Below are 13,458 nucleotides of genomic sequence, written 5' to 3'. Positions count from 1 at the left end.
GACGAATGGTCTTACGGAGCGGCTGAATAAGACCCTCGCCGACATGCTAGCGATGTACGTCGACGTCGAACACAAGACCTGGGATGCCGTCCTGCCGTACGTAACATTCGCTTATAACACGGCGGTGCAAGAAACAACACAGATCACGCCGTTCAAGTTGGTTTACGGCAGGGACCCGACGACGACGCTCGACGCCATGCTGCCGCACGTAACGGACGAAGAGAATCTTGACGTCGCTGCCTATCTCCAGCGCGCCGAAGAAGCCCGACAGCTCGCCCGCCTGCGAATCAAGAACCAGCAGAGGACCGACAGCCGACACTACAATCTCCGACGACGCTTCGTCGAGTACCAGCCCGGCGACCGTGTTTGGGTATGGACCCCGATACGCCGACGGGGACTGAGTGAGAAACTATTGCGACGCTATTTCGGACCCTACAAGGTCATCCGACGTATTGGCGCTCTGGACTATGAGGTCGTGCCAGACGGCATTTCGCATTCACAGCGACGTCGCGCACGACCTGAAGTGGTCCACGTGGTGCGTCTGAAACCATTTTACGGACGCTAACGAACTTTCCTTATTTTGCTTTGTTCTTTGCTATGAGTGCTTACTTATTACTTTGATTTGTTTGCAGCATCGGGTCGATGCTTTTTAAGAGGGGGGTATTGACACGTGTACTTGTCTCTATCGGGCGACAAGTTTTGCCGCCGAACAAATGTTATCGCACAGCGCGGGACGCGCCTGTATGTATCCGAAGTTTCTGGAAAGTTATCGATGCTTCTACCCGCTGTCTGTTGTCGCCGAACGTTGTGTTATCTGATTTCATCGCTTGACACGAATGGTGTAGAACATTTTAGAAGGCATGCGGGTCCCAACGTTTAATCTGGAACATTCGATGATTGCTGTATAAAAGCCGACGCGCTTGACCCGCTGATCAGATTTTCGACGATCGCCGACTGTGTTCGCCGCTTTCGTTGTGCTATAAGTGTAGCCTGTTTTGTGGGCACAGGTTCGCCCAATAAAAGCTAGTTTTGTATTCCACCGTACTGCTTCTTTCTTCACCGTCACTACCACGTGACAATATAGCAACGTTTGCCTCGCAGGAGTACACAACAGTGGACATTGGCAAGTTGTTCCTCGGAGCCACGGGCATGCTGCAGGCATTTCAAACGTACTGCGTTCGACAGGTAAGCAAGCGTATTTTGGATTCTTTTGTCAGGGCTTTCATTCATACATGTGATTAGAAGCACGTACGCATTGGATATCTTATCTTAATCCCAGTGACGTCTGAAATCGGTTATGATACTACCAGCGCGTAACGCGAGTCAAACCACACAAGACTACGTGGACAGCTCTTGTGCTCGTCTCACGCTTGTCCTAATTATACGGAACCAATTCACCCAAAGCCACATCTTAATGAATCGGAAATGGAGCGAGAAAATGGGGGGATGACCCCTCACACTGCCCAACTTCCCTCATGTGCCTTTGCTGGAGTGAACGTTGCCTTCCATCTGCCAAATACTTCACTTGGCTGGACATTATAGCGAATTCAAAGATTGTGATTCCAGCACACCGAATAATTCTAGACATGAATTTTTAAATAGCGGCGCGTTACGGAATGAATTAAGTCTAGCTTGGGTGGTTCATCACGAATAAGATCAGGCAGCCACTAACCACAAAAGTTGGCAGCGTCAACATTGCGGCTCTCGTGCCACCGCCTCATCTAGTTTTTGCAGAGGAGGCGATGCTCGTGCAAGTCAACGCCGGGAATCGAAACATTTAAGGCTACTAATATTTGTCACTGGTGTTTGTGTTAAAAAAGTACTCGCCATGCAATCGATTTTCTGGCAACTAATCTATACGACAACAATAACGATGATATTACAATCATGCCGTCGACTTTCATCACCACTTGCCGCTACCGATGGAAAGAGCAAGATACATGAAAATGACGATACGCGAGTAGCAGCTCGGGAATCAATTCGGAAACCAGTAGATCTGTTCGGAGTACTGCACTGTCGTGTGCGTGCATATAACTGAGCTTGCGTACCGTTCCAGGCAAGTGCCTCGCTGAGCCTGATGACGCAAGAGAAGGAGAAGGAGCTGCTTCGCATTTTCCTGCGGGTGTCCCAGATGGAGAACACGCTGCTCCGGAGAATGAACCTGGCTGCCTTCCTGATGGCGCCCGTTCAGAGAGTAACCAAGTGAGCGTCCCTCTCGTCTTCCCCCGCCCTGCTTGACGCGATGCTTTTACAACGAACACCTTCATTATGAAATGACCTGTATAACGAAGGGGACAATACAATACAGTCAGTTTCCTTTTTTTTTTAAATGTGTTGCGAGTGCTCCTACAATGAATCTTTCAATTCCCGTGTTTAATGCATTAGCACATATGTCTGCGGTCACATTTCGGCGCATTAAACTAACATATACATGAAAAACTCTCTAGAATACCATTTGTAACACTCTTGCATCGACGATATGCACTACACGCTTATCTATTACACTTGAATATCGTTACAACGACACGGGATATAACGAAATAATGTATATAACTAAGTATAAGCAATTTCCCTTAATATCCCCATAGAAATCCATGTTTTTTAAACCCAGTTTTAACGAAGTAAAATTGTTCTGCCAATGGATAGAAGGTGCTAGATTCGTCTCTGAAACCAAAAAGACCGACCGTTGCACACCGAGCATATCGCTTTCACCGGTTTCCGTACTAGTTCGGCGCGGCAGTTCAAAATTCCCGCGTCGAATGTGCCGTCGAGCTGCACTGGTCTTTCTCGCCGCCGCACGTAGCCGCGCTGGCCGCGCACAAGCAGCACTGTTCTTTCTGATTTTATCGCGCCTCTCTGGGCGAGGCCATGAAAAAGCGGTGGATCAGATAGTTTCGCGGTTTCGCTTTCAATGTTTGAACGGGTCCGCGAATATGTGCGCGTTTCTGGCGCTGCAAAGCTCTGTCGACCACATACTTCGACGGGTCTCACGACAATATGAGCGAGCTAAGTGGAAAGCGGAAGCGAAAGACCGTAACATCGGAACACAAGGACGCTATCGTAACGGCTGTCGTGTCAGGTGCTGAAACGCCGCGTGTTGTACATGCCGGAGAGTATTTTGCTGTTGGTCTGCTAAATTTTCATCACATACCTAGCTGCGTAGCGATTCGGTCGGCCGCGGAGTTATAGTCTTCTTTGCATGTTTAAGGTTGTGCGTACCATTGGGCATATACTGCAGAAATGGGTATAATGAATTTCGGATTTCCCTTCAATTTCGTTGTATTAAAGTGTATGTCCACGCGACAACTTCTAAACTCTCGGACGCAGGGACCGCTAGCCATACAAGAATCATCGTGTCGATCACGCGGACACGTCCGGCTTGTGTTCTACGACCTTTCCTTGAATTCGGCATTTACGACAAGTGCGACGACTACCCGTGACACAGCAATAGCTTGCTGCAGTTAGAATCGCTTCGCTTTCGTTATTGCCGGGACATTCCAACTGAGCGCGAAATACACACTTTGGGCAATATCAAACCTGCAACGGTGGATAACTTAATGAAGCCGAGCACACAGAAAAAAGATGATCTGAATAATTTTTCATTAGACGTCTTAGCAATAAATATGTTCTAAATACATATATTTTGGCGACTTCCAACGCACTGTGCCTCGTTGAAGCAATAGGAGTGGTCATTAAAATGAAATGCCAGGAGTCCGCCGTGTACAACGAAATTCGCAGCTTCAATCCTGCATTTTGTTGTAGATGTGTCTGAATCTGAATGTTGCTGCGTTACCCGTAACCGAAATGTCTATAGCAGAAAAATTTCTTTTTTTTTTTTGTCTGTGTTCATGCTAATCTCGAAGCTCCTACAAAAATGCAATGGAAAGAAAAGACAATGCGGAAACTGCGCAGGTATCCCTTGCTGCTGAGCCGGCTGTTCAAGGTGACGCCATACTCCCATCAAGACAGAGAGTCTCTGAGGGACGCACAACTGCAAGTACAACTACACCTGGAGAAGATAAACCAGGTGAGCTCAGGATTGTACAATCGCATCCATTCGGGAAAACTATTCCTGCGTCAACATCATGTGCGATGTAAGCGACCGCTTTGTTACAAGCACTGCTTCACGTTAGCCGTACCTATATCGCGAGTGAAGCGAGCGAAGATATATTGGTGATTTCTCGTAATGAGCTATTACATATTTTCCTATTACCCAAATAGTACATGCAGCTATTAAAGAAAGCCGTTCTTAGCATGAAGTGAAACCGCGAGCATGAATGCTGTTTCTGTAGCATCTTTCCGTCCTTCGCAGTTGACTCGGGAGGGTAACCCCACCAAGATCTGGCGTCGCATCTCGAGCATCTCCGTCAACCCTCGGCGAGCGCAGAACAACGTCGGCGTAGGGAGCATCAAGCTACGAAAGGTGAGAGCGTGCACCACTTGTAGTATGAAGAAAGGAGTTACGAACAGCGCTTTCGATTGTATAGTTGTGTCAGAGTCCTTCGGTTCCCAGTGTTATTACACACACACACACACACACATCTGTGCAAAACTAATGTGTCTTGACAGTAGAGGGGGGGAGGGGCGTGTTGTATTCTGTATATGTCCACCTAACGGACATGTCCATTTCGTATGCTGCTGAAGGGCTGATTGGCTGGGGGTGCCTGTCTCCTTCTGACGCCTACCCCAGCTCAGCCAGTCGGAACTTCAGCAGCAGATGAAATACAGTGAACTCTCGTTAAGACGAACTCGGTTAAGCCGCATTCTCGCATGTCATGAACAACATGGGAACGTTTGTTTCATTTTCCATAGATTCAATGAAAAAACCGTTCAAGACGAACGGCCTCATACGTGCTCTTCAGTTAAGGCAAACATTCGGAGCGACCGCCACCGATCCTGGATCCTAGGGTGCCTCGATCGATGTGCCGTGCGCCTGGTGGCGCGCACATTAAGGCACTCAACTGGAGGCCTGCGTCGCACATCGCCCGTGGACAGAGGAGAAAACAAGACGAGGAAACAAAAAAGTTACAGTGACGTCTCATTTCCTGAACGCGAGTGACACGCAAGCGTATGGGTGCTATAGCGCACACGAAGCTATTGGCCCTCGGTGCGCCTAGACTGTCCGCATCGCAAGTCGTATTCAAGACAGGGCTCGCGCGGCCGCGCCATAGGTAGCAGCCGCCGGAGTAGAACGCGCCCTTGTAAACATTCGTTTACTAACTAAACTAACAAGCATGAACACTTCACATTCGATGAACGCGGACGCTCGCTGTCAAAACGCTGGCGTGAGGAATCGTGGCAACTGTAGCGAGCGAAGTGACCTTCGTGCCGTCTATCGCTTCAACGCAAACTGAGCAGCGAGAACACTGCGTACGCAAAGCTACGAGCCATCAGCCCACCTAAGTAGTGCCCGCAAAGCAGATCGCTTTCAAGATAAAGCCCGCGCGACCACGCACGGCCGAAGTACAACGCCCCCACTCTCACCTCTCCTGGCGTCATGCGCGCGAAGGAAGACGGCGCTCTTCCTCCCCACTTTCCTCCCTTGCGCACGCTAGATTGAGCCACCATCGTAGGCTCAACATCGCACGCTTTCGCTGGCACACACAGCGTACGGCGCAGAGGAGGATGATGTTATCACGAGGCGAAGCCGGTATGTCTGTATCGCAAACACAACCTGCAGCAACTGCTAGAGGAGGTCAACCAACGCGCCGCCGCCTGTCTTCAGGACTCCGCGATGCTTCGCCTCGTTTCTGCTTTTTCTATTAAATTTTCTATTAGGCTAAGCTAAATAAACGGTTTTTGTCATTTTCCCCCTTTGTAAGTCTACTTCATTTACCGTTTTGGAGTAAGATTTTCGGAAGCACCTGGTCATGTTGCCAATTATTCTTCTGATAAGACGAACAAATTTTCATGGTCCCTTTGAGTTGGTCTTAAAGGGAGTCTACTGCAGATGAAATTGGCATGTCCATGAATATCCACGAGGTGAACACTTACAGAATACCCCTCCAGGCCTCTGCAGAAGTGGGAGGCATGAACCAGCACGAGATAGAGTAAAAATTAACCCACTTTCTTGATACACAGCTGACCAGAGAGAGTAATGATCGAATGCAGGTCGGGCTGAGGAGTCGCGTAAGCGAATGCACGGTGACCAGGCGCTGTTGCCATAGTCGTAGTACGAGGCTGTGGGGATGCGCGACTCTCACGCGTCCCCTGATATGTTCTTCTCCCTGCATGGCTCCCGTCTCCTGTAATTGGTTTCGCTGCGTGGCTTTACGGCGGCGGTCGGTGTGGTTGCAGAGTAGTACGAGAGATGGTGCGAGTGTTGCGCTGCTAACGCCACCTAACGGCGGGGTTAGTCGGGCGCGATAGGGAGTAGGCTCTAGTTTGCGTTGCTTCTTTGGGGCTCGGAGTCGGAAAGCGGCGCGGACGTGCTGCGCGTGCGCCGGACCATGCTTCTACGAGACCGTCTCGCGCGGCCTACACCGGAAGCACGAACATGAGCGTTCGAACTTGCCACCGTTCGCGTGACCGTACACGCGAACGACCAGGTGTTGGTGTACAGCATGGGGCGTACATATTCGCTCGCTATCCGGTAGCGGCGAGTCGGATTTCTAGATTTGTCGCGCGCCCATCAGCATGTTCTGTGTGTTGCGAGTCGGCTAGCAAGCATTAGTGTATAAAAGGCACAATAAATGCCCTTGTAACTGCACTACTGTGTTGTCGTTACTTTGTCCCATTAGTATGGCTGAGATCCCCACAAGGCATACATTGTTTTTCTATGAATGTAGCCAAGTTTCGCACTGAACAGAGGCAAAATAAGCAGTCGAAAAAAAAAAAGAACTACGACAATCTACCGAAGAGCGGAGGGAGCGAGACTAACGTTCTCACCTGTACATCAATTCCACGCGCTTTCCGCATCAGTCTTACGGATTTAATATGGGTTTCATATACTGTATTTCATTTTATTTCAAATACTGCAGCCCTATTCAGGGCTATTGCAGGAGTGGAGTACAGCAAACATAAACAGAAACAAAGGCAGTTGAACATAATAGATAAAATAACAAGGGGAAGCAATCTTATCACACTAGTGCTTCTACAAAATCAGGCAGTGTAAATTCACGAACAGAACCGGGTAACTCATTCCAGCAGTCGACAACTCTCAGGAAATAACTGTGCTTGAACATGTTAGTACGTGCAAAGAAAGGCTTTAGGTTGAGGGTGTAGCAACCTCTGGTTGGAAGAGTACTGGCATATGTGATGTAATCATCAGCAGATAGTCGACAGCATGAGTGAATAATTGAATGCAACAGCTTCATGGAATCTATATGTCGCCTTGTGCATAGAGGAGATAAATTCAAGGAATTCATTGCAGATGAAGGCGAAAAATCACGATCGTACCGATTCGACTTCGTTGATGTCGCACACTTTATACGGGTTCCAGACGCATGAAACGTACTCTAATATTGGACGAATGAGTGTTTTATACATTAGTAATTTGGTGTGTTTTGGCGAGGGTGTAAATACGTTCTTGGCTTGATATGTGTTTTGACAAATGGGGCAGGGGGATGACCTTCCCTCTTGGGGTACACTCGTCACTGAGTGCACTACGGCATACCAGGCATGCGCGCGCGGTGCGTGGCATTGTGGCGTTCTACTAGAGTGCGTCTTGTTCACTCCGTCCAAAGAGAGAGCAGCGCCGCGACTATCAGCCGCGCAGTACCTCTACTTGCGGTGCTGAAGCCTTAAGCGTGTTGGTTGACGATGTGCAGATGGCGCTGGACCTGCTCAAGTGGAACCGGGATGAGACGCGGTTCGTGCTGGCCGGCCGCCTGCTGGTAGCCGAGCTGCCGGCCAGCGGCAGCAGCGGCCGGGGCGTGCGCTTCGCCGCACTGCACGGGCTTCTGGCCGTGCTGGGCCGGCCGAACTCCAACTACCGGCCCGACCTGGCGCACGACAACTCGCTCCTCTTCCCGCGAAACACGGGCATCCGCGACGGTGCCCTGCTGCTCGCCAAGGAGAAGGCTGGAAAGTTCGTCCTGCCCAGGGTGCGTGCGCCCTGTTCCTTCAGTATACCCATCGGTACACGTCCTCTTCGGACTAGGGTACTTGCATTAATTCTGCGTCCGTCGGTGTAAGCGGCTTGTTCCAGCAGTGGACGCAATGTGTGAGCGCCAAGTGTCGGCGAGCGTGAATGACTAGCTGTCAACAAATGTGAATAAGCGTGAATGTAGTAAATGTGCCGTGGTAACGGGCACCACAAGTGCCACGCTCACAGGTAAGGCACAGAAACGTGAATGCAGTCGCCCATGCACACTTGAGAGTAGTCAGCACGAAAGAGCGCTGGTGACCAGGACAAGACCAGAGTTTGAGCGCGACCGTGTATACCCGAATACGGTTTAATAAGGCTCGTACCGGTGTTAGACGTACACTTCTGATCGCGATCGGGGCAGTTCCGGATCGAAATTCTCGACTGCGATTGCTCCCTCGCGCATTTTGCGCAAGGAAGCCAATCATGACCGAGAAATTCGGTCCGGATCGGGCTTGATCGCGATCAAAAGTGCGCCGTGTGACACCCGTGTCAGTGTCGCCCTTGTTTCGAGGCGTGCCTTTCCACTGCTACTCCTGCAATTTGCCGTCCAAGTTCTGCTTTAACGCGTCAAATATAGTAGTACTATCCGATTTGTGAACCAAACTACGAGGGTTGATCCAGAAATAAGGTTCCCAAAGAGCTCCAGCCACATGGGAAAGTGCGAGGCGAAATCCGGCAATACTGCTGCACGCGGCTGTTCCCCCACTCTTGAATCCCCCCGGCTGCGCTTCGCTTGCGCCGCTCATTCTTGACTCAGCAGCTGTCCGATATGGAGGCTCCCATTGTTGATCCCGCCAAGTGCGAGATTCGTTCCGTAATTCGCTTTTTTGCACGCCAAAGGGAATGCACCCGTGGATATTCATTGTCAGTTGACAGAGCTGTATAGACCTCAGACTCTGCCCAGGCGGCGCTGCGGAAAAACCCGTCACCAGCGCCCCCATCGCAGACTTGGTGTGAACTGAGTAGTGCAAAAAGAGCTGTCTGCAAGCGAATGTGCACAGGCCACAATGGACCCTCCGCTTTCCGTTGTGTTCAGGCACGGTTTCCTAAAAATCAAGGACCTGTAAAGCTTCCGCTGTCAGGATTGGGGGCTCAATCCCATCGCTCCTAACCCGTTGCCAAGATTGGAGTCCGGCATGATTTAGAAGGTAGCTGGCCCATGCCGTCGTCCAACTTATCCACGCTGAGGACGTTGATGAAGGGAAGGACTGTTTCTCATCGAGAACGAGGAATATGGGTTTATTTACAGTATCTACATCAGTCTAGCACGACTGCTTGAGACAGTACATCAGTCTAACATGACTGCTTGAGAGAGTGCATCAGTCTAACATGACTGCTTAAGAGAGTGCACTGAGCAGCCGCACAACAGCGGTTTATAAACACACAGTCCTCCCCCGAAACCCAGGTGACGGAAACGGCCGACCAGTCATCGTAAACGAGTCGCCTCTCTGCAAGACGGTTTACACACACACACTCACACACACACTTCCTTGCGCGAGATTCACGGTCCGGAGCCGACGTCAGACGGACTTCGTAGAACTCGGGGCTTGTGTCGGTCGGAAGGAAGTCCACGATGAAGAACGGAGTGGAAGACCGTCAGTTTCGGAGGCGGTTATCGAGATGGTTTAACGCGAAATGCTTCAAAACAGGAAGAACACCATCCGTGAACTTGTTGCTCAAATTCCTGGGAGTTCTTACGGTACAGTAGAAAGAGCTTTGACTGAAAAATTGGGGTATCACAAGTGTTGTGCTTCGCTGGGTACCGCGGCTATTGACATCAAACTACAAGAAGAAACGCCTTGACTGTGCTCGCCAGTTTCTTCAAAAGCGTCAAGAAGATAAGGAAGGATTGTTGGACTCCATTGTTAAGGGACACAAAATGTGGGTGTCTCATTTCACTCCGGAAACGAAACAAAAATCCAAACAGTGGCGTCACCCAGAGTCACCAGTTTCAAAGAAGTTCAAACAAACTTCTGCTGGCAAAGTCATGGCCAGTGTTGTTTTGGGGATCGTGAGGGGATACTGCTGATCGATTTCATGGAATGTGGGACAACAATCAACTCAGACAGTTATTGTGCAACACTAAGAAAACTCAGGCGAGCTATCCACAACTGCCGGTGAGGATGACGGGCAGCCGGTGTAACGCTGCTTCAGGACCAAGGCCTGACCTCACATCTCCCGCCAAACCCAGGAACTTTTGACAAACTTTGGGTGGACTGTCATGCCTCACCCACCGTATAGTCCAGACCTCGCGCCAAGTGATAATCACTTGTTCCCCAAGTTAAAGGAACATTTGAGTGGCCAACGCTTCCAGGGCGACGATGAAGTAAAAGAAGAGGCGAGATGCTTCCTCAACGGGTTGGCGGCAGAGTTCTAGGACATTGGGATACAGCACCGTTTACAAAAATACGTAGAAAAAGATGGCGATTATGTAGAAAAATAGAGCAAAGTTTCATCTTTCCAATGATCTAAATTTCTATGAGAATAAACAATGTTGTCTATTTCTAAAATCGATTGCAATCTTATTTCTGGATCAACCCGCGTAGATTACCGCATATATATATATATACATAGGATTCAAATGTGACACTTTGAGATACCCCTGCAAATAAGTGAAAGATAAGTATACATACAGTGTTTGTCGGTAAAGTAATGAGGCTGGGTCTGGTAAAAAGAATTTATGGATCCTAGCGGCACATATTAAAATTCTTCAATATAGTCTCCTTTGGCATTGGTACACCTGTTGCCAAGGCGATTCCCATGCTGCAAAGGCTCCCTGGAAGTCAGCTGCCGTATCCTCTTTCAGAGACTCTGTGACAGCCCATTGGATGGCAGGAACATTGTCGAAATGGTGACCTTTCAGGCTTCTCTTGAGCTTTGGGAAACCCCTATTCAAGCCAGGTAGGCGGTCAAAATGAAGACGGCGCATGCTGGAGCGTTGTCGTGGAGGAGCTTCCAGCAATCGGCAATATCCGGTCGTTTCTGTTTGACAGCTCTGTGAAGGTGCTCAAGGATGCATCATGTAACCGCACAAAAACAAGGGACAAAGAAAGGAACACACAAGACCAGGCGCGGATCTTCCGCGCCTAGTCTTGTGTGCTCCTTTCTTTGTCCCTTGTTTTTGTGCGGTTACATGATGCATTCCAATAACGACCACCAACAAGCCCGCATATCCCTGTTAAATATGCTCAAGGATGCCTTTGTAGAACACAGCGTTGGCGGTTCGTCCCGGAGGTACAAATTCTTTGTGAACCATCCCACGCTTGTCAAAAAAAGACAATGAACACTGTCTTTACCTTGGACTTCGACATTCCCACTTTCTTGGGGCACGGGAAGTTCTCGGTGTGCCACTTCGAACATCAGTGCTTGGTTTCAGGGTCATGCTGGAACACCCATGATTCTTCGCTTGTTATTGGGCCGTCTAAAATATACCATTTTCTTTCTAACAGCACGAAAATCTTAAAGGAAACGTCAGTTCGTCGCTGTTTTTGCTCATCACTCAACCCTTTTGGCACCAATTTCGAACAAACCTTTCGCATGTTCAAATTTTCAGAAAATCTTGTGAACCGTTGTTTTGCACATTTTGAGGTCTATGGCGATTAATCCGAAACTGAAAGGATGATCAGAGCCCAGGAGATATTTTACTTTGCCCACATTTTCGTCCAAACCACGCTTGTTGAAGGACATCCAGATCGCTTCATGTCTTCAACAGTCTCCTGTCCGCTCTTGAACTCACTGAACCACCGGAAAACCTGGGCCCTTGACAGGGCGTCATCTTTGTGAACCTCCTTGACCAAGGCAAGCGTCTTGGAAGCGGTTTTGCACAGGTGAAAGCAAAATTTAATCACATGCCGCTGCTCCAGCGAACACTCCATTTTTGATATTTTCTGCCGTGATAAAAACTCAAAAACAGCTTTTTCGCCACTCTAGATCCTCACTGCGCCAGAGCTCGGATGCGACTGCAGCCTGTGGAAGACTTATTTACTGAACGTTTTCGGCTGGTGGACCAGCCTTCGTCAGAGTACAGGCAGTGCATTAGTTAGCTTAGAACCTCCACCACAAATCCCACCTACGGGGACTGCTAATGGTGACTGCAGTGTCACACGGCAGGCAGTCTCATTACTTTATTGACAAACCCTGTACGTTAGCGCGCTTTTCTTTTTACGAGCATATGAAGGAATGCAACCTATGTTACATCCATGGCAACACACAGTAACACCAACTGTGTTGCAGGAGCCCTTGTCTCTTGGAAGCTGCATCATCAGCTGTGATCCTGAGCTAAAAGACTGTTTCGAGATACAGGAGTACACATCGAAAGAAGGATTTCTTTTCAAGGTAAGAGAGAATCTGTTTCTAGATAAGGCATGAGACTGTCTCTGTGGCTACAGTGATGCTTCTCCAACACAGGCTGAGAACAGTATGGAGACGCGGGAGTGGTTGAAGCAGCTCCGGTACCATGCCAAAGACCTTGGTTCATGGCGCAGGAGGCGCAACGGCATGGCCAACATCATGATCAACGGCATGGACCGCTACTAAGGGAGCAGCGCTTGCTGTAGGCGCTGCCAGTTCCCTGCTGCATCAGGCTCCAGGGTTCTTGTTCATATTTGTGCAAAAATTGAGGAAGTGTGTGTAAGCCTTCAGTGTGGTGTGAGAAACTGCAAGTGATGACATCGGCGACAGTTTGGTGCACCAATGAAGAGACAGCAATACCCAAAGTCACTTGTGAGACTGTGGATGAACTTCCCTCCGAACTGTGTCGGGTGGCGTGTTATGGTTTATGTTATGGGTCCAACAGTGAAACTTTTCTAGACCAGGAGCATCCTATGTATAGCTGTAATTGCATACTCCAGAGGAGTCACAGTACACGTCTGCGATGTGATGAACCTCGCGAGTAGTCCACGGTGTTCAGTGATGCACAATGCAGGCAAGCTATTTTCATGCAATCAACAGCACAGTATATAAGTTGTGCTGTTCAGAATATAAAACTGTCTTTGGCACAAGAAGCATGATGGCTCGAAGTCATTGGACGAGACCAGCACCTAAGAAGCTACAGGACCAGTGCGAGTGTGAACTGTTTTGCTGTGGCAACTAAGTCCTAGCTCATGTCAGAGGTTATATTGCATACAATACGCAGAATAAATCTTAACTAGAGTCGTGAACCACAGATAACTATTCACACAATCTATGCTTCAAGGTGTACTATTCATGAACCTTCTTGAAAAGCTTATTTTATTTCTTTTTCTTCTGCAATGTAAGATACTTTCAGATACAAGTTTATGTAAGCTAAGTACATGTAGCACTTAGAAAATAAATTTTAATGATAAGCACAGCCTTTCTGTATTCCTTATGTCCTGGTGTATCCCAACATA

General features: G+C 48.9%; 1 protein-coding gene across 1 annotated transcript in view; it reads left to right on the top strand.

Moving 5' to 3' along the window:
* RhoGEF64C (Rho guanine nucleotide exchange factor at 64C) overlaps positions 1–13,418 on the top strand; it is a 156,430-nt gene extending 143,012 nt beyond the window's left edge. The window contains exons 9-15 of the mRNA XM_050189264.2: positions 1,102–1,185; positions 2,057–2,202; positions 3,913–4,027; positions 4,313–4,423; positions 7,770–8,045; positions 12,323–12,424; positions 12,497–13,418. Coding sequence (XP_050045221.1) covers positions 1,102–1,185; positions 2,057–2,202; positions 3,913–4,027; positions 4,313–4,423; positions 7,770–8,045; positions 12,323–12,424; positions 12,497–12,625 — 963 coding nt within the window. The 3' untranslated portion in view covers positions 12,626–13,418. The remainder of the gene's footprint in view (positions 1–1,101; positions 1,186–2,056; positions 2,203–3,912; positions 4,028–4,312; positions 4,424–7,769; positions 8,046–12,322; positions 12,425–12,496) is intronic.
* Positions 13,419–13,458: the final 40 nt, after the last annotated feature.

The sequence above is a fragment of the Dermacentor andersoni genome, chromosome 2 (genome assembly GCF_023375885.2).
Source record: "Dermacentor andersoni chromosome 2, qqDerAnde1_hic_scaffold, whole genome shotgun sequence".
NCBI lineage: Eukaryota > Metazoa > Arthropoda > Arachnida > Ixodida > Ixodidae > Dermacentor > Dermacentor andersoni.
Note: the sequence above shows the minus strand (reverse complement) of the source record. Positions and strands in the feature narration are given on the sequence as shown.